This window comes from Typopeltis vanoorti, chromosome 17, assembly GCF_054136105.1.
Source record: "Typopeltis vanoorti isolate ZY-2024b chromosome 17, IOZ_Tvanoo_1.0, whole genome shotgun sequence".
NCBI lineage: Eukaryota > Metazoa > Arthropoda > Arachnida > Uropygi > Thelyphonidae > Typopeltis > Typopeltis vanoorti.
In genome coordinates, this window is record NC_143565.1 from 92675552 (window position 1) to 92695950 (window position 20399).

At 34.7% G+C, this 20399-nt stretch overlaps 1 protein-coding gene across 1 annotated transcript in view; it reads right to left on the minus strand.

Annotated features, from left to right (window-relative positions):
* Window positions 1–20399, minus strand: part of LOC150097640 (serine/threonine-protein phosphatase 4 regulatory subunit 4-like) — a 296902-nt gene that overhangs the window by 78933 nt on the left and 197570 nt on the right. The window contains exon 8 of the mRNA XM_090406964.1: window positions 903–1025. Within this exon, the coding sequence (XP_090263090.1) occupies window positions 903–1025 (123 nt within the window). The remainder of the gene's footprint in view (window positions 1–902; window positions 1026–20399) is intronic.

Below are 20399 nucleotides of genomic sequence, written 5' to 3' on the forward strand. Positions count from 1 at the left end.
ATCCCTGCCATAATCTGTTGTGATGTCTTCACAACAGATTATGGCAGTGATGAGGCAGTGACTTTTTTTTTTTTTAGCAGTGTAAACCCCTAAACAGATCCCCATCCACCACTACTCTGAGATCTCTTATCTCTACCTTCTTCAAAATTTCCCCACTAACTGCATAGGGATGGGATGCACTCTGCATCCCATCCTTTCTTACTAAATTATGCATTCCATCTTTTCTTCTCACTTGCTTACTTACACAGTGTAGTCAGATACTCCTATAATTCACAACGTGTTCACTCCCCCACAGTTTCTAACTTTTCATTATCTGCAAACAGCTAGATATCTGCAGTTAAGCCTATACCAATATCCTTAGTATACAAGTTCAACAATAACTTCCTTATACACAATTTGATGATAACCTGAGAGCCAATCACCTATCCAACTCATTAGTCTATTATCTAATCCCATCAATTTATTCCAATATGTCATGTGATATCTATCACAAGTCTTTGCAAAATCTAAATATACAACTGTATATGAATGTGAATTGGCCTTGGCCAATACATTTGTCATCTGATAGCAGTACATAAGATTGTTAAAGGAAGGTTGTGATTTAGCAAACTGATGCTGGTCATTACAGAAAATATATAAAATGCTATTATCAGGAGAATTCTGAATCCCATCCCTCAGCAATCACTTAAAGACACACACAGATTAGTCTATAATTCATAGACTAATAGTCTTTTATGAAGTGGAACAATTTTATTCTCTTTCTATTTCTCAGGGACTCACGTTGTCATAAGAGTCTTGTTAAACATGTATGTCAAGGATGCTATTAACTCTTTGGAACATTTTATAACTTTTATATTATCTATATTTTTAATACTAAATATAAAAAAATGTAAATACTTTACCTGCTAAACCATGACACAGTCTGCCAAGTTGTCTGGAAACTACGGGAAGTGTAGCATCTTCTGTTCTCATTGAATTTTCACAGAACTTTTTCACCAGTGGAATGATAGCTTGAATACATGTTTCTGAAAATTAAATTTAGAAAACCAGTGTACAGATCATATAATACTACTCAAAATTGGCCTAAGAACATAAATATAGCTGGGAAGATTGTCATAATATTTATAGGAAATATTTCAGAAAATGCAATTTGATCTCAAAATTGTCCTTTTTATTCCATTTATATAAGGTTTATATTATATATTAAGTAAATTGCAAATGATATTTTTAGACTTTTATAGCTAATAATATTTGGCTTCAAATGTATACAGAATTACATCAGAATGATATTTTAATATAAAAATGAATATTTAACTAAAATTAAATAACTACAAATTATTAAGAGAAGGAATAGATAAAAAATATGTTATTAAAATAAAATAACTAATAGTGACTCAAAGGTAATTATATCAGTCTTGAGCAGGGCTCAATAAATTATGCAAAAATCTAGTCAGCACACAAAAAAATTTACTTACCCTTCCAAGTCCCTCCTCTCATTTTTTTAACATGTCCCAATAACTCAATAAAATTTCTATAAAGTGATTGATGATGATGTCTGTTTTTTCTTGAAAAGATTTTGTTTAGAAAGTTATAAATAACTTTTTTTTTGTTTAGAAAAAACAAACAGCCAGCAAGGCCGGCAGAAATGGAGATAGTTATTTTTCATGATGGTGTGCTTATTATTTTTAATTATGAAACAAGCAGTTAATTATGTTTTTTTTTTTTTTTTTTTTTTCATTTTGCAAGGTTCAAACACCAAGTTCCATTCAAATATTTCCATAATATTACATTGGAGCGCCTCTGTAGAGCAGATGGAAGAATGGATGATGAGACATGAATCTTTCAAATGAAAGAGAATTTGATCAATTCTTGTCATGATACAAGCACGTTTGTAGGCACCAGTTCCCCACCACCACACACACCTGAAAACAGGTATTTTCCTTCCCAGAAAATAGTCAAATTTGGCCAGAGAACAACGAACAGACAAAACTACCATACAGAGTAGTATAATGTAGATTATTCAGTATGAAAGGTAGATTGGCTTGCATGTGTGAAAGCAAAAGAAAACAAATTATCTGAGTTCCTTAATCTTTTTTTTAAATGTTTATATGTTATGTTATGTTGCAGAAATATTCAACTTTGCTAAATAGTATAATAATAATATAAGAGTATTATAACAGTACAAGTTCCAAGATAATAGAAAGAAGGTAAAATTGTTTCACTGTGTTATATCTGTAATTCGTCGGCTGTGTTATTGTTATATCCTTACTTTCATATGATGTTATTTCGTAAGTTCAATCTTATTATACATTAATTTACTGTCTCTAGAATCTATCCTTTTGCTTACTCAAAACTGTGTACAATCAAAGTCTTACCGGCTACTCTATTGTTATGTCGCTATCTCTCTATATTATATCTTATTCTACCTCTATAATAACTCTCCTTCTAATCAATTGTCGTGCTCCTAAAATACTAATTCAGATTTATTTCCTCTTCGGATATTGGCAAAATTTATATTTCGCTGCACCATCCAATATCCTATAACAGAAGAGACTCTTGTTCAGGGAAATAATTCAAAACTTAAAAGGACACGCACAATAATTTATCTCACGCTAGCGCTGTGCAGATTCAGTTAGCAGTCGTAGACTGAATCTCACTTAAACAATTATATCTAAATTCCTTCCCGCCAAAAAAGGTTAAATTTCATAAGTGGTGGTTTGAATTCGTAATCAGGCATAACTCAGGTATAAGGTACAAAGCATGTTTATTGGAAAACACAAAACATTTACAGTTATGTAAGCTTAAATACTCAATGGACCAAAATTCACTCTAAGTTAAGGGTTATACTAAATCACAATGAATCAGAGCAAGTTAAATCCTTCAATTATGAAAGGACAAGATCAGGTTTAAGCAAAATACTACTACTATATAATTCCTTTCACAAGTTACTCACAGAATACTTATTGAACACTTTCATTAATACTCTATCAATGATTACCTTAATTCTAAATTTCATTTAAGCAAGTCTAGCCATTCACAAATCACTGCCTATTTAACAACTCTTCTTTGTTCCACAAGGGCTTAATTAATTCAGTCAATTCTCACTAAAAGTTCTCTACTAGTGTCCTTTAGTTACAACACACACAAATTTCTTGTTCTTCTAAACAAATTTTTAAATAGAACGAAAACTCTTACATTACCGGATCCTTTCAGATTTAATGCCGCCATCTCATGTAGGTCTGGATTACTGCACTGCATATTCTTCGGCTGTCTTTGCGCCTGGCGATGTGCTATGCTTTTTCTTCTAATCGTTTCCGACTGTTGCATGCTGTCTACCGCTCCGCAGGAAACTTTCTCCAATGGGACATTCTGCTAAGGCTCGATTCCACATAGGCCGTCATATCGCGATCAGCTCCGCTTGAAAATCTTCAAGCATTCTCAAGAAAAGAACCTGCCGTCCGTCATTACCGTAGCCGACCCACCGCTCTCTCACAAATCCTCCGACAAACTCTCCCTAAAACTCGAATTCGGCACTCGAAGATCAAAAGGTCAAAAAGCCTCTTAAAACGGCGTGCTTCGTCTTTTATTCACCCTATTCGGGCGCCCTCTATTCAATGCGGTTTTCACCCACGAACCCCATCGTTCATGCCCCTTGGGTGATCCTACACTCTCGCTAACCTGTCCAGTTACATTATTCTAGGTAGGCGCTCTGACGTCATATTTCCGCGTAGATATAGCCTCCATCGCTACGCTCAACTCGATTATACGCGATTATTCCGGATTACTATTATAAACTTTTCTCGGAATTTCGCAAAGTACTAGACTTACCCAGCGACAGGTTAGTAACCTGCCCTGGGGAAATTCAAAATACTTTCAAGTTTCCTGCAAAGAAAATCCGGACGGACTGTCAGGGAAAAGACCACAACCCAGGAAACGGTAAACGAAATTGGAAAAAGGAACACATAATGAAGATTGCAACATGGAATGTGAGAAGCATTGCACACAAAGAAGAAGAACTTGATAAACAACTAAACCAAGCTAACATAAAGATATGTATAGTAACAGAAACAAAGAAAAAACAAAAAGGTACAAAAGAAACGAACAACTATATACAAATCTACAGTGGGGTAAAAAAAGAAGAAAGAGCAAAAGCAGGTATAATGATTATGGTACATAAATCCCTAAAGAACAATATTGTATATTACAACTATTTGAATGAAAGACTAATAGAAATTAGACTCAAGACATTAAGAGGCCACATAACAATAATTGGTGCATATGCACCAGAAGAGGGAAAAGAAGAAGACAGTAATATATTTTATAAAGAATTACAGAATGCCATAGATAAAACAAACAAAACTGACTATTTACTGCTAGCAGGAGATTTAAATGCCAGAATAGGAAACAAAAAATACAAAACAAACATAGGTAAATTTGGCGAAGATACATGTAATCAAAATGGTTGCAGATTGCGCGATTTTGTCATTTATAATAATATGAGAATAATGAATTCAATGTTTAAACACAAGGAAATACATAAATATACTTGGTCAGCTAGAGGATACAAATCAGTAATTGACTACATTATCACAAATTTTAAATTAGCGGAGTTAATTTTAGACGTAAGAGCATATCGAGGCTTTGAATTAAACTCTGATCATTATATGGTATCAGCAAAAATTCGTTTTAAGCCAAAGTGGCTAAAAACACATAGAATTGAAAATTCTTACCAGCCAAGCTACAAAATTTCTTCATTACAGGATCCTCAAGTTAGACTACAATATCAAAAATGCACAAACTTAAAAACAGAAACCACACATGAATCAAGGGACATAGAAGATGAATGGGAAAATTTGAAACAAATTCTCACAAAAGCAGCAACAGAAACCTTAGGAATAAAGCACAAATGGATTAGAAAAAGAGGACTACGAGATTGGAACAAAGAAATAGAAAATATAATAAAAACCAAAAAGGACAGTTAGCAGAAATGGCTAAATTCCAAAACAATAGAAACAGAAATAGAGTATAAAAGAAATAGTGCAATTGCAAAATGAGAAGTAAGGAAAAAACATAGAGAAAGATGGAACAATTTCGTAACAGAACTAGAAAAGGATTTATTTAAGCCACAACCCAAAACCTATAAAGTAATAAAATACATGAATAAAGAAATAAAAGAAAAGATAAAAATACAAACAATAGATTTAGAAAAATGGGTGACCTATTTCCAAAATCTCTGGACAGATGAGAACAATGAATTAAAATTTTATAAGACAAAGAATGACCTAATAGAAAATATCACAATGTTAGAACTGAAAAATATAATAAAGAAGATGAAAAATAGGAAAATGCCAGGAGAAGACAATATAAATATAGAACTATACAAAAATGCAGGTGAAAAATTTAATGAAAGACTTGAAATTTTTTAATATGGTTTGGATGTCCGGAAAAACCCCTAACTCTTGGGAAAAAAGCACTGGTCATCCCAATCTATAAAAAAGGAAATAAAGACAATTGCAATAATTATAGGGGAATTAGCCTGCTGAATACAGGATATAAAATATATGCAGGTGTAGAAAACAAATTACTAGAAGAACAAAATGGCTTCCGAAAAGGCTGATCCTGCATAGATCCAATTTTTACTTTAAAATTATTAATAGAAAAGAGAAGAGAATTTCAAAAAGAAACACATGTGGCGTTTATTGATTATGAAAAAGCTTTTGACAAAATTAGTCGACAAAAATTGTTTAAAATATTAACCAATTTAAACATACCAAACCAACTTTTACAATCTATTCAAGAAATATATACAGGAAATAAAATAGCAGTTAAATTAGAACACACCTCAGAATGGAAAGATATATCAAGAGGAGTATGACAAGGATGTACCCTCTCACCTCTGCTTTTCAATATATATATAAATGAAATATTAACAATCTGGAAACAGCATAACCCATTTGGTATACAAATGACCCCGCAAATGAAGATAGATACACTACTATTTGCAGATGATCAAATAGTATTAGCTACATCAGAAGATGACTTACAAAGATCATTAAAATCATTAAATGATATCTCAAAGCAATATAATATGACAATATCCAAAGAAAAAACAAAAATAATGGCATTCAAAGGAGAAAACCCAATAAGAAGTAAAATAGTGATAGATAATAAAATACTAGAACAAGTAAACACTTTCAGATACTTGGGATGTGATCTATCATACGAAGAAGAAAAAGACAGACACTAAAATATCAAACTTTGTCAAAGTAAATGGCATAATAAACAGTATATTTAAGTCATCCCTGGTACAAAAACACACTAGAATCAGACTATATAATGTCTTGTCAAAACCAACTCTATTATACGGAAGCGAAACATGGACCATGAAAAACGAATTCAAACAGCAGAAATGAAGTTCCTCAGAAAAACAGCTGGATATACCAAGTGGGACCACAAAACAAATGAAGAAATCTTACAATCCCTAAAAATCAAACCAATTAATTACTACATAAGACAGTATAAACAAAAATGGCTAGAACATTTAAATCAAATGGACAACAGCAGACTACCAAAAATATTATACAGATACAAAATAAGTGGAAAAAGAAGAATCGGAAGACCAAGAAAGAGATGGCATGAGACCGGAACAGGCCACATGGCCTATATTTCATGTTAGGAAGAAGAAGAAGAGAAGACTAGACAGCTTACTTGGGAATTACAAATAACTTAGCAATAACTCTCACTATATCGCACACATGGACTATACATTATTACAAGATATAAAACAACACTTTATAATTATTAGCCGATGTGCAGATATCTCCTTAATAAGTAGTAGTTTGTCATGTTAAATCCTGAATAAAGAATTTACTTGTAAAGCTCTGCATTCAGGATCTAACAACTGCATAAATGTGTTGATAAGGCTGTGGCTACAAGTTATAGGTGTCAATTTGTATATCTGGAATTCGATTAAGGAGAGATTGGTGAGAACTAGGATACAGAAATGGGTTGCTAATAGCAGTATTCTATGTGGTTGTCAGCATGGTTTGTTAAGGGAAGATCATGTTTTACTAACTTACTTATGTACTATAACAAGGTGACAATTGTCTTGGATAAGGGAGATGCACATACAATGGTATACTTAGATTTCGCAAAAGCTTTTGATAGACTGCCACACGACAAGCTGTTAAATAAATTGAAATGGATAGCAGACTTTTGAGTTGGATCAGTGACTGGATGTCAGATAGGTATCAGAAAATTGTATATGACGTGTAGTATCTCAAAGGAGGAAGGTCACTAGTGGTGTGCTGCAGTGGTCGGTTTTGACCATTGTTCAATATGTATATAAACAATATTGGAATGGGTTTAACTGGTGATATGTAACTCTTTGCAGATGATGGAAAAGTGGAAGGGAGAGGAGCAATTCAGAATTAAGCAGAGATGTTATGGCTTTATAGGAGGACTTGAACAGATTCCGTGAATGGGCTGGTAAGTGGATAAGTTCAATGTTGAAAAGTGTAAGGTTTTGAAATTTGGTAAGCAATGATGGGATACAAAGTATACACTTGGTGAGGAAACTTTAGAGGTAGAGGAGATGAGAGATCTAGGAGTGGTGGTGGACAAGAAGATGAAATTCAGGGGCACATTGGATAACGGCAATGATGCAGAAACCCCCTGACATGCAGAAATAAAGAGGTTATGATACAACTGTATAAGGCCTTGATAAGGCTTCATATGGATTACTGTGCACAGATCTGGTCACTGGGTTTTCATGGTGACAAGGATATGTTGGAAAGGGTCCAGAGAAGATTCACAAAGGTTGTCAGTGATCTTTGGAACGTGGAATATGAGGGAATTGAGATTCCCTCATATTCCACGTTCCAGATTGAGAGAATGTAAATTGCAAAGCCTCGTGAATAGGAGGAGGAGGAGGAGGGATATGATTGTGACATATATGTTAGTCAATGGCCATTATCAGGTTGACAAGGAAGGAATGTTTCCCAGAATGGGAGGGATAGAACAATCCACCCCTGAAAACTATATAAGGAGGGTGTGAGCAGAGGAGTAAGGATGCTTTTCTTTGCATGGAGAGTGGAATGCATTGCATGAAAGTGTGTGTTGTGAATAAAGATACATTGAATAAGTTTAAGGCATTTTTGGATGATCTTTGTGTGCTGCCCATGATGAGTCTCTGACTCCACAGAGGTCAGATATTAATAATAGTATTATTTTCCTTCACATGGGTAATACACCTAAATAAAAATGGAGAGAAATGATTCCGAAGAAACAGTCTGGCGAGGAATGTTTGACTGACTGTGATAACTATCACATGTGGTGTTATTATTTCCTTGGAGAACTTTTCTGTGGAGCTAAAGACTCATTATGACAGACCAACACCATCCATTATTCACAAAATACCTATCACACTTTCCCTTAAACTCATTCACCAAGAAGCACTCACAACTGCTGCTGCAATTCATTCACTATCCTCCAAGCAAAATCTATAGTCCTAAAATCCCTTGCTAACCAAACTCTTACATAATTTCCAGAGTGACCCCTTATTCTTTCTCTTCTAGCCATGCACTAAAAAAGTCTTCAGTGTCAATACCATAAAGTCTCTATAATAACTTATGTTTTTATCATATCCCCTCTTTCCTGCCTTTTTAACTCACAAACCTTCAATCTATACTCATATTCCATAGACCTGTCACAATTTTGGTCATGTCTCTGGATCATTTGCACACTTGCATATTCCCAAGGAATTCAGGTATCCAGATTTGCACACAGTACTCCAGATGTGGTTTTATTAAGGCCTATAAAGAGGAATTCCTGCACATCAGTGTTTCTTCAATGTCAAAGTAATCTGATCAGCTGTTTGGCCACCTTTGCAATAAGTCCTCTCAATTTTGACTCCTTATCCACTATCAACTCCAAGGGTTTACTCATCAATTTGCTATAGTATGACAATGCAGTAGTATACAGTTTGTAACTCTTCAATCCCAAAGTGCATGATCTAACATTAAATTTTATGTTAGATCATTGCATGATCTAACATAAAAAAGTAGCAGTCATTATCCTTTGCCTATATTGCCTGTTTATTTAAGTCATTTTAGAGGTTGCTCTTCTTAGCTTTATGTTATTGGCAGCAAATAATTTCCTTTTAAATCATTTCCATATCATTGATGTACAAATTAAACAGCAGTGGCCCAAGTACAAAGCTTATTCAAATTAACAGATTCATATTCTTATTATCATCAGATCTCCATGGAGTCAAGAGCCTCATCATGGAAGGTCTCAACTTTCACACACACACAACTCATCATATCTTGACTTAATGCATTCACTGTCTGCACTCGCCACACTTTTCGGCAATGCATTCCAATCACCCACCACTCTCTGTGCAAAAAAATCTATATTCATTCTCATTTTCTACAATTCATGCAGCAGAATTCCAAGTGGTATTCTGCTTAATGACTTCAAAGTTCAGCAGTATCATGTAGCTGTTTCCTTTATACAACTAGATTTTTATTTTATTATAGAATGCGTAAATTACTAAGGCAAGATCCATACTTCCCCACTGTAGAATATCACATTCATATTCAGCCATTCCTGAATCCTGCCTTTTACTAACTTCTCCAATATCTTAACCACTAATGTTGAGCTGCTAATCAGATACAAATAACAACCAATACCTTAGCCTAACAGTGCTTCACAGTATAAACAATACTAGAGGAAAATAATTTACTGATCTTAGTAAGATTAATAAATTGTTTTTCTCTGGTGCTGTTTATACTATGAAATACTGTTATGAATGATCAGTCTATAGTTTGTTATGTTTGTCTTATTCAGTAGAACTATTTTGCTCTTTCTTTCGATTCCTCTATCTCCTTACCAGAGAACACAAATAAATAGCCTGGTCCGAGGCAACGTTAATTCCCTTTCACATTCTTGTAACATGCCTAGAATATTCTAAACACCTCGAATTCATTTACCTCTTTTCTCATATTAGTTCTTGTCACATCTTTCGCTACAATATCTTTAGTTTGACAATACACTCTCTATTGAATGATCAAAATGATCATTCAATAGCTCAACTATTTCTTCTATTTCTGCTACCTCCATACCATTAGTAGTCACTAAAGTTAAAAAGTGCTGCATGGTTTGAAAGCAGAGTTGGCAAACATGAGGCAAGAGATAAGTGTATGCAAAGTGGTTTGTCTTGTTTGATTTGATGAGGTAGAATGAGCAGAGCAATTGAGGAGCAAGTGAGCAAAAGTAGTAAGAACGACCTGGTTGGAAACAAGAGAATGTAAGAATGGAGATTAGGAAGTTGTTGAGGAGAATACAAAATAATAATGTGATTGGAAAGATTAGCCAGTTTGCTGCCAAGGTATGACAGTGACGAGTTGAGGCAGAGGACAGTTTGTGAATGTGGAATGAGTTTGAGGGACAAATAAACTGTATAAGTGATGGATTTCATTTGAATAGTTTTGGTATGTGTCATCTGGAGAGGCTGTTTCTGGAGGAGAAAGTAGTGACTGCAGAGAAGGATCTGAGCAAGTAAGAAGTGATGCTGAAGAGCAAAAGAGTAAGGTAGGAGATAAAAAGTCATATTTGTAAATGTCAGAAGTATCAGAAATAAGGGAAACAAAATTGTTACATTGATTGAGTTTGTTAATCCAAAAATTGTTGGAACAAGTGAGATGTGGTTGGACGAGGATGAGTAGTAATAATCAGTTGCAAGAGGACAAAGAACATAAATTGAAAGTGACTCACTCTGAAAGGGTTACAAAAGTGCACTATGAGGAGCAGTTAGCTAATGAAGCAAAAACTATGCAATTATCTTGATATATACAGCTAGCAGAAAAAAAAAGCAACAATTATGGAAAGATGATACTGGTTGTTGGTGAAAATTAAAAAAATGATTACCACTGCGAATGATATACTTGAGATATTAAATGAGCAATTCATAAATGTATTTCATCCTTCTGAATGTGACATCATGCAGAGTTTAAGTGAAGTGGAAAGGGAGACTGACTGCTGAGTGAGGAGATATGTGGGAAATTTAATAAATTTAATGTTAATAAGGCTGTGGGACTTGATGATATATTACTGTGTGTTTTGAGGGAATGTGCCAGGGAGCTGACATCTGCCTTGACATAGGTTTAATATGAATCTTACTCTGAGCCAAGTTTCAAATGAATGGAAGGCAGGCAAGATTGTACTGCTTCCTAAGGGAGGTGACAAGACTCAACCTTCAAATTATAGGCCAATCTGTGTGTGTGATGTGGTGGGTAAAGTATTGAGGTTAATGAGGACTATGATCCAAAATTGGGCTGATAACAGTGGCATTATTTTTGATGGGCAGCATGGTACTGCTAAAGGAAGATCATGTTTTAGTAATCTGCTTACTTATTACAATAAGAAAAGAGGTGCATTGAACAAAGGAGATGCATACACAATGGTACACATCTTTAGATTTTCACAAAGGCTTTTAATAGATTGCCACATGATAAGTCGATAATTAAACTGGAACAAATGGGGTTGGATAACAGATTAGTGCATTGGACTGGAGGTTGGCTATCTGATAAGTATTTAGCAAGTTTATATATAGGAGAGCAATATCCTGGAAGAAGAAAGTCACTAGTGGTGTGCCTCAAGAGTCGTTTTAGGGACTTTGCAGCCTTAACCCCCCCCCCCCCCAATGATACTGGGGAAGATTCTGAATGGGAACATTCATTTGTCTGAAGACAATTTAAAGTGGCTTTACAAGAGGACTTGAAAAGACTAAGTGAATTGGCATGGGAATGAGGTTACCAGTTCAATGTTTGCAAAGTGTCAAGTTTCAGAGGAAGACTAGGAATGGCTAAAGACAGACTTGTCTAAAATCTGGAAGGATGGATCTATCTGTTTTATCAACAGTGACTTATGAATGTGAGACATAGAATCTAAAGAAGCCTGATAAGAAAGGATAGTTGCTTTTGAAACTATGCTGAAATATGCCGAAAGATGGTCAAATGGATGGGTGCTAGAAAAGATCAGCAAAACTTTAATGCTTCTTAAAAATACTGACAGAAGAAAGTTGAAATACATTGAAGGGATAAAAGGAGAATTCTCAAAGCAGTAATAGAAGTTAAAATTCCTTTGCATAGGGGTGCTTAAGGGTCAAAGCTGTATAACTGAGAAGAGACCTCCACATAGCCTTTAAAGGAATGCGGAGAACCGACCAGGGCTTCTGACCTAATGTCCAATCCTCACCTTCTCGTGGTGCACCCTGTTAGGTATCTACTTTGATACTGAACGAACGAGGATGGGCTGGCAATTTGGGATTTAGCCGACCAAATTGTATTCTTATTGGTTAAACCAAAATAAAAAATGATGGTACAACATGACAAAATTTCATGCCGGCTGGGGCGTCGCCCGGTTAAACAAGGCCCCCGTTGTTTTCGCCAGGGAACCAGGGCGAACAGCGAAAAGTCAGCTACTGGAACAAATCTGAAAACAAACCCCAACTCAACATCACCAGAGTTAAAGATCGGTACTATCAACGTAAGAAGCCTGAATGGCAAAGAAATGGAGCTAGCTGAGGAATTAGATAAGTACCAGATCGACATAATAGGGGTGACTGAAACAAAAAAGACAAAAACTGGTGAGATCTTTCTGAGCAATAAATACAAAATGTTATATTCAGGCAATGACAATCAAGGAAAAGAAGGAGTAGCCATAGTATTCAACACAAAATACGAGGCTAATCTTCTTGAATGGCAGTCAGTCTCAAATAGAGTAATGTGGGCAAATATGAGAATGGGGAACTGGAAAATGAGACTTATTTGTGCCTATGGTCCCACAGAAGGTTCTACTAAGGTAGAAGTGGAGGAATTTTTTGAGGCTTTAGAAAAAGCAACTGACACAATGAAAAATGAAAAATTGGTCCTTGTTGGGGATCTAAATAGCAGAGTAGGAAATGATTGTGAGACATACAAAAATATTTTGGGAAAATTTGGAGAAAAGAGCAAAGCTAATAATAATGGCAAATATCTGTTGGATTTCTGCTCAGGACATGGACTGGTTATTACTAACACCATGTTCCAACATAAAAATGTGCACAAATTCACATGGAGAGAAGAGGCTAGGAATAAGAAAAGTCTCATTGACTATGTTATTGTTGATAGTGATGTTTTCTCGCTGGTGCAGGACACCAGAGTGTACAGAGGATTTGAAATTGGAAGTGATCACTATTTAGTCCTGAGCAGGATAAAATTGAATTTCATATTGAAAAGAATAACATGTAAGAAAGTTTTAAAGCGAATAAAAGTTGAGCAGCTCTCAGATGTGAACTGTAGACTAAAATACAGAAATATTATTGAAAAGAAAATGAAAGAGTTTGAGAACAGGAATCAAACCTTGGAGATTCAGTGGCAAACTCTGAAGGAAACATTGATTGATTCTGCCAGAGAGGCATGTGGTGAGGTTGTGTGCAAGGATAAAAAAATCAGAACTCCCTGGTGGACACAGGAAGTTAAAGAGGCAGTGAAGGAAAAGAAGAAAGCATATCAAAAGTTCCTGGCAAATAAGTCAGCTTTTACTCTTACAGAATACAGAGACAAATGTAAGAAAGCTAAACAGTGTGTAAAACTAGCTAAACAAAAGTCATGGGAGGACTTTGGCAAGAATATAGAAAATAAATATCAAGAAGGTGGCAAAATATTCTGGAGGTTGTTGAAGAAGCTTAGGAATGGAGGAAAGAGTGCTGTAAAAGGAATTAGAAATGATAAAGGTGAAATGAAAACAGGAGAAAAAGATATCCTTGAAGTATGGAGTAATTACTTTGAAAAACTGCTAAATGAAACAAGCAGTGATGACAGCACAGTGATAAAAAACACTGACCAGGCATGCAGTCAGGAATACATATCCATACTTGAAGTAGAAAAAGCCATCAAAGGCTTGAAATGTGGAAAGTCAGCAGGAGTAGATGATATTCGACCAGAAATGCTGAAGTATGGTGGTATAAGAGTCGTACAGTGGCTGCACTGCATAGTTCAGAAAGCCTGGACAGAGGGACGAATTCCCGATGATTGGAGTAGAGCTCTCAAAGTACCCATATATAAAAAGGGAAATAAAACTGAATGTGAGAATTACAGAGGTATTTCCCTACTAAGTGTTCCTGGCAAGATCTATGCAAGTATACTTGAGAAACGGTTGAGAAGAATTGTGGAAGAAAAGCTTGGTGGAGAACAAGCTGGATTCAGGCCAAATAGAGGCTGTCAGGATCAGATCTTCACTTTACGACAAATAGTCGAGAAAGCATGGGAATATAACATAGTTCTGTATTTAAGTTTTGTCGATTTGGAAAAGGCATATGACAAGGTGCCAAGAGAGAAGCTATTCAATACGCTTCAGTTATATGGTGTCAATGGGGCATTATATCAAGCAATACTTAGTCTTTATTTGAGTTGTGAGTCAGCAGTTAGAATTGAAGGAAGTACAGGAAGATGGTTTAATGTTAAATCTGGTGTGAGACAAGGATGTACATTATCCCCTCTGTTATTCATTATCTATATGGATCACATTATGAAGGAATGTGGTATTAAACCTGATATCAAAATTGGAGATGTTAATGTCAGCTCTTTGCTTTATGCGGATGATGTTATACTTCTAAATAAATCCGCTACAAGTCTGCAAGATTCTCTGACTAAATTGAATAGCTGTTGTAATAGATATGGTATGAAGGTCAGCAATAAATAGACAAAGACAATGAAAATAGGCAGAATCATTGAAAATGTCAACTGTGTTGTGAATGGAGAACCTGTGGAACAAGTAAAACATTTCAGCTACTTAGGCACAATTTTTACTGAAGATGGAAAACTAAATATAGAAATAGACAACAGAATCAGCAAAGCTGGTATCGTGGGAAGTCAATTGAATAAATTCATATGGAATAAGAAAGAAATTAGTAGGAACACTAAATTAGCTGTATACAAGACTGTGTTCAAACCAATTTTAACTTATGGATCTGAGAGCTGGGTCAGAAGTAAAACACTTGGCCAAAGACTAGAGACCACAGATATGAGAGTCCTGAGAAAGATTAGAGGCGTGAACAGATGGCATCAATGGCAATATCATATTAAAAATGAGGATATTAGGAAAGAACTTGACATTGTCAGGTTCTGGCTCTGCTAATGCATCCAGGAATGCATTAGCAGAGCTAATCTCAGATGGTATGGTCACTTAAATAGAATGGGAGAGGAAAGATTAGCAAAACAAGTGTTCTCTGCCAGGTTGGCAGGAAAACGACCCAGAGGAAGACCAAGATATAGGTGGATTGATACGGTACAAAGTGCCTTAGACGATAGAAATATAAGATCTGATAATGTTGGGGTCTTGACAAGTAACAGACTGATTTGGAGGAAAATTGTAGATAGGAAGTTAGTAATGATGTAATTTTTTCATGTAGTACTGTCATATCCTGTACACCCCTTGAGGGTACATGGCAGGAATTTGATGATGATGATGATGAAAATTCCTGGAAAAAGAGAAAGGGGAATCTCTTGAAGCCTCCAGAAAAGCATACAACAGGACTACTTGGGTGAGGATTAGTATGGAACATCACCAAGGAAACGAATGACCATTGGTATCTGATGATGATGTCCAATGAGTAGATGGATGGATCTGAAAGTTCTCTGTATGCTTCTGGGAGAAACAGTTACATGAAAATGTTTTTGTTGTGAATGGGAGAGTAGAGATTATAATCAACAAGTATTTAAAAAACAGTGGCAAAGCAGAGAATTTTCATTCCAATCTCAAAAAATATTCTCTGTAAAAGTTTACTAGAGTAATAGTAGAGTTACTGAGTGATCACTTTTCAAAAGTCTATCACCCAAGTGAGAATATCTCTGTACCTGTAGCTATAACTAATGTGAGAATTGAAGTTAAGAAATCAGAAGGACTTAGTATATTGCAAAATTTAAATGTGAATACTGCTGTAGGTTTAGATGGAATATCAGTTCAGGTGTTGCGTGAATGTGCAAAGGAATTGTCAATGCCTCTTAGTTGGTTATTAAATTTAAGTTTGAACTCTGGTATGGTCACTAAGGGAGTGGAAAGAAGGCAAAGTAGTTCCTTTGCATAAAGGTGGCTCTAAAACTGCAGTAGTTAATTACAGACCAATCACCATCTCGGGAGTGGTGGTAGAAGTATTGGAAAAGTTGGTTAAAGACAAAATTCAAGAATGGGTGGATCAGGATATGATACTCTATAGGGGGCCAACATGGTTTTGTTAAAGGTCGATCCTGCCTTGGCAATTTATTAGCTTTTTATAATAGAATGATATCTGAGTTGGACAAAGGAAATGGCTACACAGTGGAACTTCTGGATTTTGCCAAGGCTTTTGACAGGATACCCCATGGAATACTGTTGTGCAAATTGGAGCAGATGGGGGATGGATGCTAAACTGGGTGATATGGATAGGAGAATGGCTCAGGGAGAGATACCAGAAGATGGTGTATGGAGGAGCAGAGTCCAGGATGAGGCAAGTGACCAGTAGTGTGCCTCAGGGCTCTGTGCTTGGGCCATTGTTGTTTAATTTGTACATAAATGATACAGGAAATGGCTTAAAGGGAGATATTCAGTTGTTTGCTGATGATGCAAAGTTGGGTAGTGCAATAAAAAATCAAGCTGATGTTGAGAGTTTGCAGGATGATTTAAATAAGCTGGTAAAATGGGCAAAAGGAAATGGATGTTAGATCAATGTGGAAAAGTGTAAATTTGGGATTAAAAGATTACCAGCTGTGTACTACATTGATGGAACGGTACTCCGAGAGATTAATGAGGCTAGGGATTTAGGGGTGTTGGTAGATGAAGTTCAGGGGACACATTGCTAAGTCCAAGATTGCACATAGGATTACTTGGTTATTGAGGAACACACTAACATCCAGAAATAAAGAGGTTATTATTCCCCTTTATAAAGCATTGATACTTCCACATTTGAATTACTGTGCTCAGGTCTAGTCACCTGGATTCCTTGGAGATGAGGTTGCAGAAAGGGTTTAGAGGAGAGTGATGTAAAAAATGCTCCCTACATTGAGAAATTGAGAGCTTGTGGATTGCAGAGGTTGGTTGATAGGCGGAGAAGAGGGGATATGATAGAAACATTTAAATTATCAAAAGGTTTTTATAAGATTGATGCAAGTGAAATGTTTCAGCTGTGTGATAGTAGAACAAGAGGTCATCCCTGAAAATTAAGGAAAAGTGTGGTTAACAAGGGTGTGAGAACGAGGTTTTTCGCCCGAAGGGTGGTGAATGAGTGGAATGCATTGCCTGACTCAGTTGCGAGTTCTTCGTCTGTAAATGAATTCGAGAACAGATATGATAGATATTGTTTTGATAGTTTGGGTCTCCCGCGATGAGTCTACTGACTCCATGGAGATACCCGTGATGATAATAATAATAATTCAAAGAACATTCTCTTACCACTGCTTCATACAAAATTAGGGTTAATGATGCAATTTGTTAAGCTAACAAACAAAAAATTATAAATACTTGAAGTATCTTTGACACAAATTTCTAAGTTTTTTAGAAGATGATAAGCTCAAAAGGAAGATTTTTTGGGACAAAACATGAGAAAATAACTGCGAATGAACCATTTGAAAGAATAATAACTACAATTGAAAAAGATTGGGTTTTAAAATGTAATCAGGAATTTGGAAACAATAAATATCCTAATTTCAAAAAGCATAAAATTTTAAACTTAAAAGTATTAAAAGCAATATGCATAAAACTGAAAAAAAAATTCAGGCTGCAATTAATATGACATTGAAGCTTTTTATTTTTTTACTCTCATTTATTTCCCTGCAATTATCAAGGCAATAAATGAATAGGGTGAAAGATTTCACCAGGATATAAAAGAGGGGGGGGGGGGATATCATGAGGAGATGTGGTAGAGAACATGATGGCCAGGGCTGTACTTACAATTTTTGAGGCCAAAGACATTAGACTCTAGTGCCTCAGGCCTGAAGTTAAGGAGATTTTCAGTATATGAAGGTAATATAAATTCTCAAAATTATATATAACATCAATTAAAACCATAAACAGGGCAATATAGTAATTCCTTAAATATTTAAAGAAAGATATTATCAATGTTTCTCAACAATTTAAGATTCAGCACAAAATAAATTTCAAACAATCTAGATTTACCTTAAATACATAAATGAATAGAATAGTCTTGATATGGTATCTAAATAAATAATTATAAATAATATTTGCATTCTTTTTTTTTTTTTTTTTAAAATAAAGGGCATATGATCTATTTAGATATTGACTTGAAGCAACGACACCCTTTTTCTGAGCTATATATATTATAATTATATAAACATTTATAAATGTTTATATAATTATAATATATATAATTAATTTTTCAATTTTAAATCTCATTGTTTGGGGGAGGGGGCCTTAAATTGATCCTAATGTTTCAGGGTCCCCAGCTATAGCCTCATGTGCCTGTGTATAAGTACGGCCCTGATGATGGCAAACTTCAACTGGTGTTTATAGGAAGAAACTACTGGTATATTACATAAGAAAAGGACTGCAAAATGATCACTTAAAGATAAAAGAAAAGGAGTTATTTTAAAAAGATGATGGTGAATAAACATTTACCTTTATATAAACATTCTTTCATTTCTTTAATTAATTTTATAAAATAATGCTTATTTGGTCATTAGGTTAAATAAATCTGAAAAAATAAAAATAAAAAAGAAACATTTTCTAGATTGGTGAAAAATTGTTATATGACTTACAAAATGGATTACATTTTTATAATCAGCATAGCAAACATGACATAGAAAGTTATTTGAATGCAAAAACCATTTTAAAAGTTTTGATATATAAGTGATAAATAATTAGGGAAAATAGTAAATACACAAGCCCTAAAGTTGTATATTTAGTAATAATATAAAAGTAAAGAAGACTCACTACCACCTGCATAATGTAGCTGGTAGAGATGGTAACAACAATATTCTTTGTTGGAAAGATCAGTACTCACTATTTTAAATAAAATCTTAGGGAAATCAGGTGGACCAACACCATCCTTAAGTTGCTTTAAGTTTTGATATTTATGATTTGGTGTCTTGGAACTTATCACGAGTTTGCAATAAGATACTCTAAAATATACTATATTATCATAATTATTAGAGTATTAAATATACACCTCTATAGTGTAGAATGAAGTAATGACAAGCTTCAGTTGAAAAGACATTTATTTTAAGTTATTTATAAAGGACTTTCAAACCGAAGGTAAATCAGCTGATCTAATATGAAGCTGGTAAGGTTTTTACCTCTTGAAACGATTCTCCCTCCTTGCTTATAATCAAATTAAACCATTCAGAGAACAGACACAGAAGACTATGGAAATAGAATTAATTATTCTAATGTTATCAAAATAAGGTTGGTTTATTCTACATCATCTTTCTTTACATATTAGGGCTAAATAGCTAATATCTAATGAAAGTGGCAGAGTTTTTTTTTTTTTGCTTGAAAACAGATAAACTGGCTAAAGGACAAACACACGACAGGTATAGAACACTATGGAGATCAGATTAATTACTCACCCTATGAATGCAAAAAAACTTACACTGACAAGAAGTCAAGTTACTTGGCCATAACAGACCAACATCCTAATACATAAGAAAGATGGAATGAGATTACAGGAATTAAGTCTAGTATTAAGACTTATTTGCTAGCTTAAACTCATTATTAAGTTAGTTAAACTAGCCTAATTTTAATATATGTGGTTGTGTTAAACTTTCAAAAATTTGGGTAACTAAGGGCACCCCTCATGAAGATTTTAAGCTTTTAGTCTAATTTTTTCCACTTATTGTTTCGAGTGATTTTGTGTTTACAATTTTGACATTGTATCAGTGATGATGTCTCTGTGACAGAGATAAAATAAAGGATCCAATAAACTTGTATTTATTGTTCCTCCGTGCTGTAGTCATTCCATTAAACCTAATAATGAGATTACAGGAATATTCATAGGGTTTTAAGATCCCATGGAGTTGCAAATATACGCGCGCGCGCGCGCACACACACACACACACACACAATATTTTTCATATTTAAGAAGCAAAAATAAATTTGGTTAATTAAAATTCTTAAAACTTAATTTGGCTTTTTTTTTTCTCCCATAACTGCAGTGAGTTAAATGACATTCAACCTTCCATCCCCAGTACTCAGACAGGTCAGCTCTGTTTGTGGAATAAACTGATGTTAGGCATAGTGAGAGGTTGATGTTCAGATAATCAATCAAAGAGCAATTAACAGCCATGAGAACAATTGATTTTTATTCAGATAACTGATAAAAATCACATAATGGACAGTAACACAATAATTTTTGCATGTTATATGGA